Here is an 18623-nt window from a genome sequence, read left to right on the forward strand (position 1 = left end):
TGATGATGATTTTTTCTGATTTCTTTGAGCTTTTGAGTAATTTAATCAATTTAAAGTATCCTTGCTAAATAAAAGTATTCATTTCTATCATTTCCTTCCTCCCAAAAATTGTATAATGTTACACAAGTTTTTTATTTCAGATAAATGTTGATCTTTGGATCTTTCTAATCATTAAAGAATCCTAAAAAAATGTACTCAACTGTTTGAAATATTGATAATTGTTTCTTGAACAGCAAATCAGCATATTAGAATGATTTCTGAAGGATCATGTGACACTGAAGACTGGAGTAATGCCTGAAAATGTAGCTTTGATCACAGGAATAAATTACATTCAATAATATATTCTAATAGAAAGCAGTTATTTTAAATAGTTATTTCAAAACATATTTCACAATATTAATGCTTTTGCTGTATTTTGGATCAGAATTCTTTAAAAAAAGAAAACACATTAAAAAAGTTTTGACTGGTAGTGTAGTTTGGGTCACATGCAGTATTCAACATATTCAAACAGACTGTTAAATTCATATACTGGAGACTAATACATTGAAAGAATGGCCATTTATGGACACGCTGGAGCACTACCAACATCTACCACAATGAAGTCATGTTCCCTCCAATATATTACTCAAGCATTAGATCATGTTTATTTTACAACTGAAATTCTGAAATTGCAAAATTCATTTGCACAACACAGGTCTTATCGGTCTCATATTGTTCTGACATTGATCTCTATAGAGCAAATATTGAAAGCACAGTTTTTTCTCTGTGCTTCCTGATCATACCACATTGACAAGATTAATAACTTCTTCCAAGCTTTTACCAGGATTAATTTGAACAGGAAAGGTTTGGAGGCAGCCTGACTAAGCTTATCTTTAAAATCTGATTGGTGCACCGAAGGTAATTGTTGGGTGGGCCTACATTACAGTCTTTGCCATTGGCCTGATCCAGACAGAACATCTCCTCTCCAGTGGGGGTGTGTGTCCATCTGCCCCCTCTATGACCAAGATAATCCTCTTCTATACCTTCACAGCTGTGAAAAAATAAATAGAGGGAAAAGCATGCACTTCCAAAAACAAACAGTCTCAAAAGCATTATTTTTGTTACAATTTTACAATGGTAAATCTTTTACATTGTCAGGCAATAATGGATCAGAAGTATGCACTTACATTTAATTCAACATTTTGTTTACATTGCATCAGTGCTGTTACATATTTCAAATAGGACAAATAAAAGAAAACTAATGTAAAACATTACAAATAATCATTCATTACCTTGTTAATTTATTATTAATTCAAGGAAGCTGTTTTTCAGAACAGATAAATTGCAAATCATAAGCACATCAGAATAGACAGTGGTGTATTCTTTGGTGTCCACAAGGGGGTGTAATGCACTTAGTAAAAGCCAGCCTGTTTATCCCTGTTTACCACACACTCTCAGAAAAAAAGGTACAAAAGCTGTAACTGTGGCATTTTTAAAAGGTGCACTTTTACATACTAATATGTTACCTTTAGGTACTAAATAGGGCTGCCAGTCGATTAAAATTTTTAATTTAATTAATTACATGATGTTTCGATTAATAAATCAATTTGACAGTGAAAATACCTATATATATTTTTTTATGAGAAAATGAGAAAGTATCAAGTGGACATTACAAATTGTAGCTTTAGAAAGAAATATTTGATTCAACATGAAATTTATTAGACAGAAACATTTATGCTGCAACAGCCTAATGTAAACTATAGAAAATAAAAGAAGATTATTTAAAAATATAATAGCAATATCTCAGTATTTTTTGTCCATATGTTCCATAAAAGAAAGTTTTGAAATGACATGAGAGTGAGTAAATGATGACAGAATTTCATTTTTTTGGGTAAACTATCCCTTTAATTGTTGTTATTATTATTTTATTTTATTTTTAATGAAATTATACTCTAAATAAGAAACTAAATCTGCCAGCAGGTGGCGGTAAATGTCTTTATGAGTCATCCATTCATTCATTCAGGAATGAAGTAAACGGCTCTCATTATGAATGAGCTTTTGAATCATTGATTCACAGGATTCGTTTAAACGCGGATTCATTCAGAAACTAAACACCTCTGTCTTCTGCTGTGGCTTCAAAGGTAAAATGTTCTCTGCAAAATTTTGCAAAAACACATGATATTGTGTTTAAAATATAGGCTATTTATATATAAATATATCAACTACTTATTTAGTGAACTGTTATAAAAAATCATCTTTAAGCTTGTGATAGATCGGGACAAAATCAGCAATCGTGTCATATTGCTCTTGCTGCCAGTGTAATATGTGATACACATATATATATATATATATATATGAGACAAAACACATACTGGGGCATTTTTGCATCAGTATCTTGAACATCAGTATTTTTAAGTTATTGCCCTGCATCATATTTGTCAAAACTCAACTATATGAAATGTAAAATGACCTACAGGTCTGGGGGCGGGCCAGTGATTTAACTGTGTTAAAAAACGTTATTGTGTTTTTTTATCTAAATAATTAAGTTAACGCATTAAACTGACAAAGGCTAATATGTACCTTTAAGATACTAGTATGGACTTTTTAGGTACAAATGTGCACCTTCTGATGTGGTACCGCCCAAGTTGACAGCTTTTGTACCATGACATTGGAAACTGACAACAATTAGTCATTAGACATAGTTAAACTGCATGTGTTAACAAAATATCTGACTTACACCTCATTTATGTTTTATTGCCAGCTATAGGATGTAATGTAATATGTTGATTTCTCAAAAAAAAAAAAGTTTTTTGAACTAGACACTGGCATGATATTTTGTACTGAATGAAACTCTGTGTTTGCTGTGAATAAAATCTAGGCAGACGGGGTTTATTTTGCAACACAATAAACTACAATAACTTTAAGTAAAAATAAGATTACAACAACTGTATCAGTGTCTGGTATAACAAATAATCAGAACTACATGAACATACAGTTTAACATGAAGTATATATATTATGAATCCAAAAGTATAAAAATAAATATTTATTACTCTTTGAAATATTTTCTTGTAAAACAAACATAAAAATACATGTTTACATTTTGAATCCCATAATTGTCCATATGGTGACTATTCATTAAAAATAAGATTTTTTTAAGTTACACTGAATATACATACAATATATGCATAACTGCAACACATTTACAAATTCTAAATGTAAGAAGTAATTGTAACTTTACATTATATGTGGTGAGTAACTATACCAGTTATAGTGCTTATTGCATTTCCTTTTTGGTCAGTAGTTTTTAAAAAGCTATGATTTATTTTGCCATTTGCACTGTCCTGACCATCAGTAAAACTTGTGAGGGTCGAGAAATATCTGTCCTAATGTGTGCAAAAGCCTTGCATACCAGTAAACCTCCTTTTGCTGCAGAAAACGGTGTTCATTTTCCGTTTCCACTGTGACTGTGAATTTCTTGCATATGCTGGAAGAACTATTGTGCATCACATCTGTATGGAAGGTCTGATCTGTGGAACAGATATTAGAGACCATGGCATTACTTTTAACCACCACTCTTTGTGAGTTCTCTTCCACTGCTGTGTGGAAAAAGCGAAAAAGTACATGGAAAGGCCAAAATGCCCAGTGTGCGAGTCTGTGATCCTCAACAGAAGCGTAGTTGGATACCAGCACGCCATCCACAAATAAGTTCCCATGTTCTGTCAAAGGAGCATAAACCCCCATCCTCTCCTGCAGTGAAATTGAGACCACTTTAGATGGCTGAAGTCCTCTGTTGTCCCCAGTAGTAAGTATATAGTCCCCAGTCCTGACTTTTTTGGCAAATATAGCTTCATACTCGTGGTGATGCAGTTTGAGATTGGGAGCCGCAAAGATGAGGTGATTGGGAGTAAGTGCCATTCGTTTTCCATTTTCAGTGGTAAAAATCAAGAAAGTGGTTCTGCTCTCTCTATCCAAATGTAAAAAGAGAAGTACCCGACTGAGAACGATTTCACCTGACTCAGACAAGGAAAGCACCTCCTCGCCAGGCCGCAAATACGCCATAGGTTTTTGCACACCATCAGCCGTTGTCACAAGTCCCGATCCTGAAAAGCAGCCACCTTTTTCTACAGCCACAGAGTGATCTGGAAAAAAAATAAGAGGTTGAATGAGTTATCAACTTCGACTTGAAATCAAGTTCTGTCATGACAGCTCTTTGAAAGTTTAGCATGGTAATATGCTTGCCAGTGTTAATGTTTTTGGTCTTGGCGGAAGAGATCTGCTACGCTGCTGCTGTGGTAGTGCAAGTACCGAGACTTCCTACTGCCAATACATTCATACTGCTGCTGTGAGCTTCTATCTATCTATAGCAGATCTGTACAGGTGGAGCTGGGGAAGGTGGAGGGTTCTGAAGTGCTCTGCAACTGTTACGTTAAAGGGGTCATCGGATGCTAAGTTCACTTTTACATGTTGTTTGAACATTAATGTGTGTCGGCAGTGTATGTACAAATCTACCCTATAATGATAAAAATCCATGGAGTGGTTTTTAATTAATCTGTAAAAATAATATTCCCTTTTCCAAATCGAGGCATTCTCAGATGCCTGTCGTTGTGGCGCCACACTGACAGAGGCCGCTCCCACGATAGTTGACTTACATGAGCGTTTTACCTCAGATCAGCAGTAACAGTCCGACCTCCATTGTTTCAATGCTGGAGCAGGGATGTAAGTTAGACAAGAATTCAGCAATTGAGGTGTTGTGTTGCTGGATGTAATAATGAACGTAGTTGTAGTCATTTACTCCCGACATCTAAACTCCTGCAGATGCAGTGGATTACACTTGTTTGTAAAGGAAATATGCCTCCCGATCTACATATATCTGTCTATGTTCGCGCGAATCATTTGTGATCCAGCTTCACTTACAGCAGAAGTGAGTATAAGGGTTTTCTTATGAATCTTTGTGATCGCCTTTCCTAATAAAGTGCTAGTTAGCAAGTTTAGTGGCTAAACGCGGTTCAATGCAGCTAAAGTAAACACGGGGTGAGCAGAACTCATTTGCATTTAAAGCAGCCTTGACCAGAATGGGATGATTTTTGCAAGGTAAAAAGGGTGTTGTTTTACACTATCATTGAGAATTTTTAACCAAAGCATATTGTAGACTTTTCATTAAGACCCTAAAGAATCATATCAACTTGTGGAAAATGGGCATCCGATGACCCCTTTAAGCACTAGCTGGGTATTTAAAGGGATGGTTCATCCAAAAATGAAAATTCTGTCATTTAATTACTCACCCAAATGATGTTCCAAACCTATAAGACCTTTGTTCATCTTCGGAACACAAATGAAGGTATTTTGAATCCGAGAGCTTCCTGACCTCCATAGACCGCAAGGGTGCTACCTGGGTCAAGGCATAGAAACGTAGTAAGGATATCATTAAAATAGTCCATGTGCCATCAGTGGTTCAACTAAGCTACAAGAATACTTTTTGGGTGCAAAGAAAACAAGAATAGTGACTTTATTCAGCAATTTCTTCTCTCCCGGGATAGTTCTCCACCATTATTGATGCTGCGCCTTGTTTACAAACAGAGGAATGCATGCGCATGCATTATGGTACTCTCAATAATGGTAAAATGGTGAGAAATCATTGATTAAAGTCATTTTTTTTTTTTTTGCACATAAAAGTATTCTCGTAGTTTCATTAAATTACGGTTATACCACTGATGTCACATGGACTATTTTGATGATGTCCTGACTATGTTTCCCTGCCTTGACCATGGTAGTATCCTTGCTGTCTATGGAGAGTCAGAGACCTCTCAGATTTGATCAAAAATATCTATAAGATCTTACTGGTTTAGGACGACATGAGAGTGAGTAATTAATGACAGAATTTTCATTTTTGGGTGAACTATACCTTTAAATGCTGAACAGTAAAGAAACCAATCAGCTGCGCCATGTGAATAACGATGTCATTATGTCAAATTGAGTTAGAACCAAATCAGACTTGAACTTTGGATTTAAAGAGATGGTTCACCCAAAAATGAAAATTTTGTCATCATTTACTCACCCTCATTCATTTTTGTCCATATACTGTAAATCAATGGGGTCGAAAATAACATTGGACACCAATGATTTCATTGCATGGACATTTTTCAAAATATCTTCTTTTTTGTCTCGCATACAGTTCTGGAACTATGTGATGGTGGGTTAATTATTTTTGGGTGAACTATCACTTTAAAAGCTACATCACAAGCTCTAAATGAGGAATAACAATGAAAAGCAAAGATTTACAAGCTTACCGGCTTTGACAGAGCAGTGCACATGGTACTTGGATTCATAGTGGACCCAGTCAAATCCTGCCTCAACTGCCAACTGTGCAAGTAGTCCATATTTTTTTGTGTCCCTGTCTGAGGTGGTAATGTCAACCGCACGGCCCTCATAATGCAAAGAACCAGGAGGGTGATGACCGTCCTCATCCCAGGCTTCTGTCACTCGCAGTCGGACCCCAGGCCACTGGTTCATTACTGCAATTGCCAGTTTATTGAGGCAGTCCTTACAGCGCTGCGAAATATAAAGAACAAATGAAACCATCAAACAGGTGACACAAAGGGAAAGACTATACCATAAACAACTTTGGACCCCATTGACTTTCATTGACTTTTCATTTTTCAAAATATCTTCTTCTGTGTTCCACAGAATAAAGAAGGTAGTGCAGGTTTAGAATTTCTTAGAACTTTAGAAAGAGAAATATTTATTTTTAGGTATATTTTCACCTCAACTGTCCCAGATTGCCGAAACTCCTTTTTTTTTTTTTTTTTACCAATGATTCAATCCAGAGGTGTGCTAATGCTGAAAGCACAGCAAATACAATGACATTTCAGAATTCTTTGTCAGAATTTGGCGCCGGTAGACATCAGCAATTTTTCTCCAGCTCTGCAAAAGGCCATTTCCACCCCCCAACATCTAACAATAAGAACAAAGCTACTTTAACTCATTTCCAGCATTCTTTGGACACTTCAACATGGCCACAGAGTAAAGCCAAGGTCAATTCCTTTTTTTTTCCTCACACGATTGGAACATTTTCACACAGTCTTCTGAATGACCCCAATGTCAACCTTGAGACTTTGTAACACAGAATTTAGACTTCCTCCTTGCATTCTCCAAATTTTGCGTCTCTCTACACCTCATATAATGTGGAATCTGTGAAAAAGCAGTATTACTTGTCAGTGAAAATAATATTATGTGACCTAGGGTCGTGATTGAGAGGGTATGGGAAAAGGCGAGAGAGCAAGCCAGGGTCGAAAAGCCAATTAGAGCGAGAAGAAAGCAAAGACCAGTCTGAGCGAGAGGGCAGATGGATGGAATGTTTAGACGTGTACTTGGGAATGTGACAGCAAGAGTGAGAAATCAAGAGGGGAAGAAAACAAACCAGGGAGATTTTTCTCGCAATGCTGTTGGACAGAGGCGGTTCATTGTGAAAACTACAATAGAGGCTTTTCCGATGGTGCCATTACTTCAACAGGCGAGAATTCTGCACAGGCGACCCCGCAGAGGCTTGAAAAGATGCACAAAGGATAGCTTTCAGAGTTGGGCAACCAGAGGGCACATGCATACGTACACATACACCAACTTGAAGCACTTTCATAAGGGTCCTCGCAGTTAACTAGATGCCAATCTATTATCAGTCATATCAAACTTATCAGTAATATCTCAAAACAACCTATGATACCATAATGAATTAGGCCATGCCAAAGAACACAATGTCTATTTCTATTAACGCACTCAACTCAAATTCACATAAGTCTCATATTTTGGCTTCTGTATATTTAAGGTTTAAAAAATAATATTTAGTGTACTCTGCGTTCTTCACAATGTTATCTGCCTTACCTACCTTCATGTTTATACAAGGGAACATGCACACACTCGTGGGCCAAGGAAGTAAAGGTGTAGTGATCATTTTATAGCTCACTAACGAAGAACCTGGTTAAAGATTAATGGTGCTGTGGCTGTCCAGACAGTCTTATTGTCACGTTTTTTACATTGCCTAGGGAACATGGCAACAAGGGTAAACATTCTATCAACATCATGAGGTCGTGACGGTCTAAATATCTCCTCTTGGACTAGTTAAATAATGCAGGGCCTGTTTCTGTCACCACTTTTTAGTTGTTTGAATCAATTTGCATGAAAAAAGACAATGAAACAGTTGAATTACAGGAATAACAAAATCCTGTTATTTTCAAGTACTGTTTAACTGTGCATGAAGTATGTCACGGATGACTGAGAGAGTTGAAAGGGCCACCCAATGCATCTGGGTCATTCCATGAAATCTGTGCTTTTTCCATTTTGATTTTAAATTAGATTTTAAACGCTACATGAAACAAAGCATGTCATTAGGTGTTAATGAATTGCTTTGTGCATAATTGTGTAATTTTTGTGTATAAATTCTAAAACTGATATACAGGACTTTGTTAGGATACAGCCTTTCAAAAAAGTATTGTGCCCAAGATTATGACAAGTGTTTATGGGAAAGATCATTTAATGCTGATAGCTGTACAAATAACTGTATAACATACATAACCATGGTCACATCCTTACTGACAGAGTTAATGAAATAATAAAAAAAGACCAGGCACTTCCTCGTCAATGAAAAATTCTGAAAATTCAGAAAAATGATGTTGTAACGAAATATGCGTCATTTTAATAAAGGAGAGTATTAATGGCAACAGAGGTGAAACATAACTAATGTGTTCTGATAAACTATTATATAATTTATTATATATAACAATATTATTCATATATAATTAATTATATAAACACACTGCTGTTCAAAAGTTTGGGATCATTACGTTTTTTAATGAAATTTCTCATGCTCATCAAGATTGCATTTATTTGATCAAAAATGCAGAAAAAACAGTAATATTGTGAAATATTATTTTAATGTAAAATAACTGTTTTCTATGCGCATGTGCTTTAAAATGTGATTTATTTCTGTGATGCAAAGCAGAATTGTCAGCATCATTACACCAGTCACATGATCATTCAGAAATCATTTTAATATGCTGATTTATTAGCAATGTTGAAAACAGTTGTGCTGCTTAATATTTAGTTGGAACCTGTAATACTTTTTTCACCAAGATTCTTTAATAAACAAAAAGTTAAAAGGAACAGCATTTATTTAAAATATAAATATTTTGTAACAATACAAACTACCATTTAAAAGTTTGTGGTCAGTAAATTTTTCTTCTTTCTTTTTTTGAAAGAAATTAATACTTTTATTTACCAAGAATGTGTTAACTGATAAAAAGTGATAGCAAAGACTTATATTGTTAGAAAATATTTCTATTTTGAATAAATGCTGTTGTTTCATCAAAGAATCCTGAAAAAAAGAATCATATGTTCCAAAAAAAATAAGCAGCACAGCTGTTTCCAACACTGATCATAAATCAGCATATTAGAATGCTTTCTGAAGAATCATGTGACACTGAAGACTGGAGTAATGATGCTGAAAATTCAGCTTTGATCACAGGAATTTTAAAATATATTAAAACAGAAAACCATTATTTTAAACTGCAATACTATTTCACAATATTACTGATTTTTCTGTATTTTTTATCAAGTAAATCCAGCCTGGATTAGCATAAGAGAATGTTTTTGAACGGCAGTGTATAAGAAAATCTGTTAAGAACGATTAAAATATCGTTTAGTCATTGTTTACACATGTTCAAGACACGCAAAAGCACTGTGGAGTGACCCATGTGCAAAATGGGACGCAGTTGATACTATTAGACACTGGTTTCCTTTACCTTGGTCATGAACCGGTCAGCTTTGGTATGTTCCTCGTCTTTGAAGTCAATGTCAGTGTTATAGTTGCACACGAGCTCATTGAAGCGTTCCGAACTGCGCGTTATCCTGCCCTCCGCTCTTCCGCTCGCTCCCAGGTTGTTCTCAGAAACACCGGGCACGTACTGCTTGTAGGACATTGGAGTCAGCTTGCGTTGCCTATGGCGAGTGCCGTAACCGGGACCCGGTCCGCATCCCTCCACCAGCAGCCATGAATAAAGACACGCAGTCAGCAGGCCGAGCCTCGCCAGCCTTAACCAAGGAGCCAACGTCATTGACGCGCGTTAAGTGTGTCAAGGGATCAGCGAGCCGCGAGCCCTGCAAAGCGAGCGTCTCTCCAAGCTCCTCGGGGCATTTCGTTAACACAACTGACTTTTTCCATGTCCATATCACGGTGGTGAATTAAAATGGGCACTCGTGGTGATTAGGCTCGTGAATCATTGACCAAAGTGCAATGGTTTCAGATGAAACTGATTATTTAGAGCTTAACATCAGTGTATCCGACATCCAGCCATGGTGAGGGTTAAAACTTACAAGTTTTGCATACAATATCATAGCATACAATATCTAGCTGGTACACGAGTCAATCCATGTATATAGCCAAATTTCAGCATTCCGAGCACGGGTGGATTGATCGCATCCTCGTTTGTAGATATTGGCATAGCAACAGGTGCTTCATCCCATCATCCTACTCCACCTTGGACAGCTCCGCGCGAAACAGCGTTTTCTGCAGGAAGGTTCACAGCGCGCGTCTCTGTTTGTCCGGCCTGATAGTCGCGCTCAAACATAATTTCATTCCTTTACTGTCTGAGTGTCCTGACTCTGCTTCAACATGTGTTTGCTCCCGCTTTTAACCGTTGTGCTCGGACCATTGAGTATTTGTGACCGGACAAAGATCGCCCTCCCTTCCTGCGCGCGCTCCGGGACAGTAGCGCACACGCCTCCTCGCGCGCGTTTCCAGTCAGGCAGTTGTGAAGCCATTACAATGTATTGCAAAGAGTGGGGGTACTTTTGAATAAGTTGTACTTTCCTGTGCTGTGTATTTAGGAGCATATTTGTCCATTGTTTTAAAGTGAGAATGCAGGAGAGACTAAAGTTATAGCCACTCAGTGTCGGTTTATTATTAAAAATAAATGTCTGTACAGTTTACAGTCTTGGCTACAAAACTCTGTTGAGCATTTTCAACGTTAATGATTTAAAAAGATATTGTCTGCTGAGTGCACGTTGACTTTTTGTGACAACATGCCCCAGTTGCGTTTCCTATCGCACAGATTTAGTGTAGAAACAATTTTCCGGAATTCCTAATACATTTCATAAGTAATGGTAACAGGGATTTGTAATGAAAAAGACTGTAAAACAGACTGCAATTATTTTTGAAAAAAAAAATTTGGAAAAAAAAAAATTTAAATAAAAAAAAAAAATATATATACTGTTGTTGTGAGAACACAGTTTAAGCTTTTTGTTAAAGATAACCATTGGTATTAAGACTTGTATGGCTTAATATAACGTAAATGATGTCTCTTACTAAAATATGTAGTAGAAAACCTATTAAAGATTTACGTCATTTAAAAATCCACATCGTTTTTACATATTTTGGACTATGGGGGGCGCCATTACTTCAATGACGTCAAATATTTGAACTCTGCGAGCTACTGAGGCTACTATTTTACTGTAACACAACTTGGAATAGATTGTTTTCACAACGCGGCCATATTGGTGGCGCTGAACATAAACAATGCCACTGAACCAAACAAAACTCACACATTTTGCTGATTATTGCTGTTGAAAACAGTCAATTATTGTTATGTTTTGGCCTGTACTAATTGGTCGGACCAGGAAAAACGTTTAAAGACCACTAAAAGTTATAACAAATCAAAGAGAAGAGTGTGAAAAAAAAACTGTCTAAGAAACAAAAGGCATTTGTGGTTGGCCAAAATGAACCAGGATTTCCAGGGCAAGAATCTTGGCAACGTTCGTGTTTGTTCTTATCATTTCCGGTCAGGTAAGTGACATATTAGGCTGATACCTTAATTAATACTGCTTGTACGTATCTTTACCACCTGTTAACTTTAGTTTTTTTAAATATTGCGCTGTTTTCTGCTTACTAAGTCCTTTTCTATATGATTTAGCAGCAAGTTTTTTTCTGTGGTTTAGACAGCATAAATTAGCAGAACAACATGTTCAGTAGTACATTAACCGTGCTACTGAAAGTACTTACAAATGGCAGAAACAAGAAACGCTAGATGCCATCCCGGCAGGATGTAAACATGCAGACGCTTGATATCCGGGGACGTTTAAACTTCTTGAGTGGAAAAACTGATGGCACGGCATTTGGTTTAAGCCTACGCTTATATCCAATGTCACTTGTAAGCTTGTGGTCATTGTAGCAATATTTTATTTACAAGTCTTAATACCCAGGGTTCTGTTTTAAGAGAGTTTTTCTACAGCAATGCTAAAAAAACACAAAGACTGTGAGACAACTACCCATTCGCTCAATGAGCTTGTAGTGTATTTAGATGCAGGTGAGGGTCATTGACATGAATCTAGGCTTCAGTGACAGCTTCCTGCTGAGAGATAACGGCGTCATTTCTGTGACTCATTAATTTCTTGCTCTTTGTTTTTCTCCCAACACAGAAGACACTGGCTGACACATGCGCCTTGTGCTGAGAAGACCTCTGGGCTGTTAACACCCATGTTTTATCAGCTTCATAATTCTAAACCCTCAGAACAATGGCTCAAAATTAGAAGACAATACAAATACCTCAAGTCAATATGGCAGCGAGAGCGAGAGGAAGAAAAATAAAGAGCAGCAAAATATCAAAATGATTTCCGCTGACCTACGTTATGCATCCAGACCTTTGGCATCGCAGACTATTAATTCACACACACAGATAAAGCATGCAAAGGTTAAGGCTCTTAGGAAATCTGTCAACCTTTTAAACAATATTTTCAGTCATTTGCCTTTCTTTGTTTCAAATTTTTACGAAAACTTTGATTTTTCAGGTTCATACTAATGCACAAAACAGCTATAAAGCAAGACATTATTTTGTGTTTAAGTAGTTTAGTTACGCAACATGTTTGATAAATTTTATTTTATATTAATTTCACTTTAATATGTCTTTGTTTTAAACTTTTAAATGACATTTTTAAATGACTAATTTTAATTGCAGAGACAAAAACATACTAAAAAGTAAGATTTAATACATTTAAACTTAATATTAATTTTCCTACATAATATATCTTTGTTTTAATTTTTTTCAGAAACTTTAAACTTTATTTTCAGGCCTAAATTACATTTTTAAATTACAATTTAACACTGTAGTCTCAGACTAATAGACAAAAACAGCTATAAAGTAAGATTTTTTTGTGTTCAAGCAGTTTATTTATGCGAAATGCTATAATAAATTAAAGATCCATCCCGGTCATGCAGTAGATCATATTTTACGTATTTCCGAAACTCTGACGGACGGATCTGTGGTTCAATCACAAGTCCCAGACACTACAAATAACAGCATATGTGGGGAAAACCTTAATCACAAGTACAAACACTTTCAAGAGCACAATCAGTAATACTGACATTCCGCCGAAGGGAAATAGAGAAAATAGCTGTCATTAAACATTAAAGGGAGGAGATGACAATAAAAATAAACACGACTGTTTCAAAATGGAAACTGTGTAATTGTTATTAGTATTTCTGCTCCCCCCCCACCTCCTAGCCTCTTAAGCGACCTTACTCCCCCACTTCAGGATGGGAGTATATAGAACAGTGAATGGCTGGGTTTCCTGAGCAGCCACAGCACAGAAAATGAGATCTTTCCTGCCAGAGTTACTCTGGCCCTCGTTTTCCCGCTACAGACAAATCGTGACTACACCTGGCCTTATAATAGTAAAGTGCCATTGAGCTCATGCTACTTTACTTGGCATCAGCAAAATTAGATGCTGCGTCATTCGCAAAGCCCTCGATTCCAAAATTGCCTCGAATAGTCAGCTGATCTTCGGGGGCGATGGTGTTCAATCAATCATGTCAGATGTTACAGAGCACGTTTATGTAACACCGGCCTGTAAATAAGGCCGAGGCACTTAGATTTAGTAGGAAAATGCTGACTAGACACTATTCCGCATTCGTTTCCTGAAACAAAAGCTGTTGGGGTTGCCGAGAAGAGTCAAGGAGCTGACACCCGTTATGACCCACCACCATCGGTCAATTCTATCGTCCCTCACCCTGTTATCAGTGCAGGAAGAGGCAGGGCGGTGTGTTGGACTGTGCTATGCTAAAAGCACATGATTTCTGGCATCAGCGCCAACATACGGCTTCATAGGCTGCCCCTTACCTTAAATAACATGCTTATCGCAGTCCAGAGCAATGTGACAGGGGATCATGGATAAACAGGATGATCTGTCATAGGTGTACAGAGATACACCGTGCGGCATTACGGCCCGGTTTAGTTGTCACGTCATGCTCTGTCTATATATGCGTGCTCTGAAATTTGCCTATATAATAATTGTCGTAATACAACAACTGTGACAGAACAATAGAAGATCAGGGTGGAACTTCCTGACCCAAAACAAACAGGTTAAAGGTCAAGAGAAGAGAATATATTGTAGATAATGTAGTGTACCTGCTATCATGCTGACCAGATTTAGAAACATGTTTTCACTGCAGTGAATAACTAACTCGGCCAGGAAAACAATAGATAACACAGGACAACTTCATGTTTTGCTTTTATGGCTAATTCATGTATTACACAAAACACTCAAAGCACAATGAATTCAGCATGCGTACGTAGCCTATTAATTGTAAAAAAGTGTGAATGTCTCTTTCACTCTGTCTAGAAATATTAGTAACAGGTGCAAGTGACAAGTGACGTTTCATTCACTCAAACGATTTGTTCAAAACACTGATTTATTCAAGAAGTATAGAATTCAGAAATGTGTATTAGCATACTGAATAAATAACATGCAGTGTTGGGGAAAGTTACTTTTAAAAGTAATGCATTAGGCTACAATATTGCGCCCTAAAAAAGTAACAAATAACGTTACTTAGTTACTTTTATGGAAAGTAATGTGTTACATTACTTTTGTGTTACTTTTTCTCATCTGGGCTGGGCGTGCTTGTTTTTTAATATAAAAAGTTATGTTTTTGGCAAATGTCAAGGCCTTTTGATACAAAAATCGAAAGTAATAAGCCGACACACAATGCCTCCGCACTTATTCCCGATTTCTTTCAACATGGGGACAGGAGAGCTGTCAGTCAATAAACAGGAAAACAAAGTAACTGGCGTTACTTATTTGAAAAAGTTAATTGTGACATTTTTTGCAGAATTGTGTGATACAAACTCACAATTCTGACTTGCGTGAATTGCGTGATATAAACTCACAATTGAGTGAAATTAAGTAAAAATCAGGAAAAAACTCGTAATTCTGACTTTTTTTCTCAGAATTGTGAGATATAAACTCGCAATTGCAAGTTATGAAGTCCAATTTTGAAAAAAAACCCGCTAAAATGAGTTTGTATCTCACAATTCTGAGAAAAAAAGTCATAATCGTGAGATATAAATTCGCATTTGTGAGAAAAAAATCAGAATTACAAGTTTGAAAGTGTGTGTATTGACGTCTTTCCTCAGTTTAAATAAAATATGTTTTGATATTCATTCATGCTTATTAGCGTTTTTAGTAAATCGGTTCACGTGTTGATTAATTTAATACACTGATCTGTCACAACACAATAAAGAGCCACAAAACGGTATTTATTGCTTGAATTTCTTTAAAAAATGACATTTTAAAGCTGAGACCTTGTTTCATACCAGAGCACCAGAAGTGCTCTTGTCTTGTCTGTCAGCATGTTGTCAGTTTCTTGTACAATGTAACATTATTTTTCAAAGCGTGAAAACATGATGTGTAGTGTGAGAGTGGCATTGCTTGTCAGACATAGCAACTGTAACTAAGGAGGGCGGGGTTTTGCGAAGGGTCAGTTCTGAGAAAGGAAATCAGACTTCTGAGTTAATATCTCACATTGTAAAATGGATAGTTCCAGTCCTTGATTCTGATTGGCTGAGCCACGTTCTAAGCTGTTGTAAATTACTCTACAAACATACACCTTTGTTTACATATGTGTGTTGCTCTGCAACCACTTTGTTACAACCACAACAGTTTCTGAGGAACTACATTGTTTGGCGGAAGAATAATTTTTTTTTTTTTTTTTTAATATCATTCATCAGTTATAAATTCACTGTAAACCACGGCTTCTTGGGGCTTATTGCTTTAATTGACCCTTCACAAAAACCCGCCCTCCTTAGTTACTGTTACTGTTCCAACAAACAGTCCTGCTCTCACACTACACATAATGTTCTAACGCAGTGACAAATACATTGCTGAGCAAAGAGAAAACTGACAAAACGCTGACAGACAAGACAGAGCAGGTTAATTCTGGTATGAAACAAGGTCTCAGCTTTAAAATGTTGTCATTATTTAAGAAACTCAAATAATAAGTTAGGGCTGTAGCTTTCGATTATTTTAATAAGCGAGTATTCTAACGATTATTCTATCGATTAATCGAGTAATTGGATAAGAAGTCCTTTTTCTTTATTAAAGAGCAATACTAAATATACAAGAGAAAATAAAATAGGCTTATTAAAATAACTAATTTGTTTCCTTTTTAGAAAAACATCAAGCAATTGAGGCATTTAGATGTAGGCCTATTTATCCACTATTTAATTCAGCTCAGAGGGACATGAATGCATTTAACTTGCAGTTGCAAATACATGTAATATTACAAATAATATTTTGTTATTTTAAACAAAGCACTGAATACTGATATTTACATGTATTTTTAAAATGCAGATACTTTAAATGTGAAATCAAAACCGCCAGTAAGTGTCAGCAAGTCACAGTTAAGTAAGTGAGTCATTGCGATTGAACCGAATCATTTAACGGGTGATTCATTCAAAAATGAACACCGTCATTTGCTCAAAGACGCAAAACAGTGCTGTGGCTGTGTTTGGAATTGTTATTTGTTGGCGAAATAGAGCAAAAACAGGCAATATGCTGTCTAAAATGTAAGTCTCTTAATATTAACTGTTTGTATTAATTGTTTATTGATGAACTGTTGCATATAATCAGTATCACATTTGTAATCATGCTGAGGCACTCTTCGTTTGATATTGACTAACTTTCGAACTTTCTGTGCGTCACAGAGAGAATGAGACAATCAACATAAATGGCACTTAGTTTTTCACAAAACATAGCTAACTTAAGAACATCATAACTAACCACCATTCATTTACGGTCTTAAATATGTCCAGCGTTTATCGGTTTATGCGTCAGTGATAATAGTCTGTGGGGAAACACAGTGTTCAGTGTGCAGTTACAGTAAATGGACTAAACGAAGCCTTCGAGTTACTCGAGTAATCGTTTCAGCCCTACAATAAATACCGTTTTGTGGATCTTTAAAGAGGTCATCCGATGCCCATTTTCCACAAGCTGATATGATTCTTTAGGCTCTTAATGAAAAGTCTATAATATACTTTGGTTAAAAATTCTCAATTGTAGTGTAAAACAACACCCTTTTTACCTTGCCAAAATCAGCTCTGCAAAAATCATCCTGTTCTGGTCGAGGTTGTTGTAAATGTTAATGAGCTCTGCTCGCCCCGCCCCTCTCTTCTCTCTGTGGAGTGACAAGCTTGTTTACTTTAGCCCCGTTTAGCTGCTAAACTTGCTAACTAGCACAGATTCATTAAAAGAAACCCTTATACTCACTTTTGCTATCAGTGAAGTTGGATCATGAATGATTCGCGCAAACATAGACGAATATATGTAGATCGGGAGGCACAAACAAACGTAAACCACTGCATCTTCAGCAGCTCAGATGTCGGGAGTAAATGACGAACACTATGTTCATTATTACATCCAGCAACACAACACCTCAATCGCTCAATCTGAGATATTTTCGTCTAACTTACATCCCTGCTCCGGCATCGAAACAATGGAGGTCGGACTGTTACAGCTGATTTAAGGTGGGTCTGAGGTAATCAACTATCTGTCGGTGTGACGCCACACCGGCTCAATTTGAAAAAGGGGATATTATTTTTACAGATTAATTAAAAGCTACTGCATGGATTTTTTTGTCATTATAGGGTAGATTTGTACATACACTGCCAACACACATTAATGTTCAAACAACATGTAAAAGTGAACTTTGCATCCGATGACCGCTTTAAAGTGTTGTGACAGATCACTGTATTGCCTTATTAGATCAATCGACACGTGAACCGACCGTCTTCTCTTCTTTACTTAATGTACGGAAAAAAAAACATGAATGAACATCAGAATGTATTTTATTTAAACTGCGGAAAGACGTCAATACACACAATTTTTCAAGTTTAAGTCCACTGAAGTTAATCTACTCTCCTGTCGAATTTGTTTGTCAGACAGAATTTGGCGATATGATTGGTCAGATCGCCTGTCAATCAATCAAGAGTCAATTCTGACTATTTTTTAGAATTGCGAGTTTATGTCTTGCAATTCTGACTTTATAACTTGCGATTGCGAGTATATATATCACAATTCTTACTTTATATCTCACAATTGCAATTTTGAGAAAATTGCGAGAAAAAGTCAGAATTGTGAAATAAAACTGAACCGAACCTTTATTATATTTCACTTAAATTTTAAAGAACCGTTTGTAATGGTTCTTTTCTGACAAAAGCACCTCTGTGTGAGAAAGGCTGTTAGGTGTGTGAAGGGAGTGTGTCATGAGTGTGCAAGATGGGTGTGGATGTGCCGTTGCAGGCGGGCAGCGCGGCTCACTATCAGTTG

The 18623-nt window shown here is 36.6% G+C and overlaps 1 protein-coding gene across 2 annotated transcripts; it reads right to left on the reverse strand.

Moving 5' to 3' along the window:
• Window positions 1-678: 678 nt before the first annotated feature.
• On the reverse strand, window positions 679-10693 carry dhh (desert hedgehog signaling molecule). Of its 2 annotated transcripts, XM_051097210.1 has the most exons (4): window positions 9773-10693; window positions 6269-6530; window positions 5264-5370; window positions 3972-4120 (listed from the first exon to the last, which is right to left on the reverse strand). In XM_051097210.1, exons 1-3 carry the CDS (start codon window positions 10082-10084, stop codon window positions 5297-5299), a joined length of 648 nt encoding a protein of 215 aa, XP_050953167.1. In that variant the 5' UTR covers window positions 10085-10693; the 3' UTR covers window positions 3972-4120; window positions 5264-5296. The 2 variants fall into 2 exon arrangements, with proteins under 2 accessions (XP_050953166.1, XP_050953167.1); XM_051097209.1 differs by lacking the exon at window positions 5264-5370 and having other exon boundaries at window positions 679-4120; window positions 9773-10691.
• Between the last annotated feature and the right edge of the window lie 7930 nt (window positions 10694-18623).

This window comes from Labeo rohita, chromosome 23 (genome assembly GCF_022985175.1).
Source record: "Labeo rohita strain BAU-BD-2019 chromosome 23, IGBB_LRoh.1.0, whole genome shotgun sequence".
In the NCBI taxonomy this organism is placed as follows: domain Eukaryota; kingdom Metazoa; phylum Chordata; class Actinopteri; order Cypriniformes; family Cyprinidae; genus Labeo; species Labeo rohita.

Excerpts from the sequence above, each read along its gene's own strand:
- dhh (XM_051097209.1), bottom strand. The coding sequence starts at position 10,084 with ATGACGTTGGCTCCTTGGTTAAGGCTGGCGAGGCTCGGCCTGCTGACT. Across the intron at positions 6,531-9,772 it reads CTGACCGGTTCATGACCAAG|CGCTGTAAGGACTGCCTCAA; the intron begins GTAAAGGAAACC and ends TATATTTCGCAG. Across the intron at positions 4,121-6,268 it reads GCACTGCTCTGTCAAAGCCG|ATCACTCTGTGGCTGTAGAA; the intron begins GTAAGCTTGTAA and ends TTTTTTTTCCAG.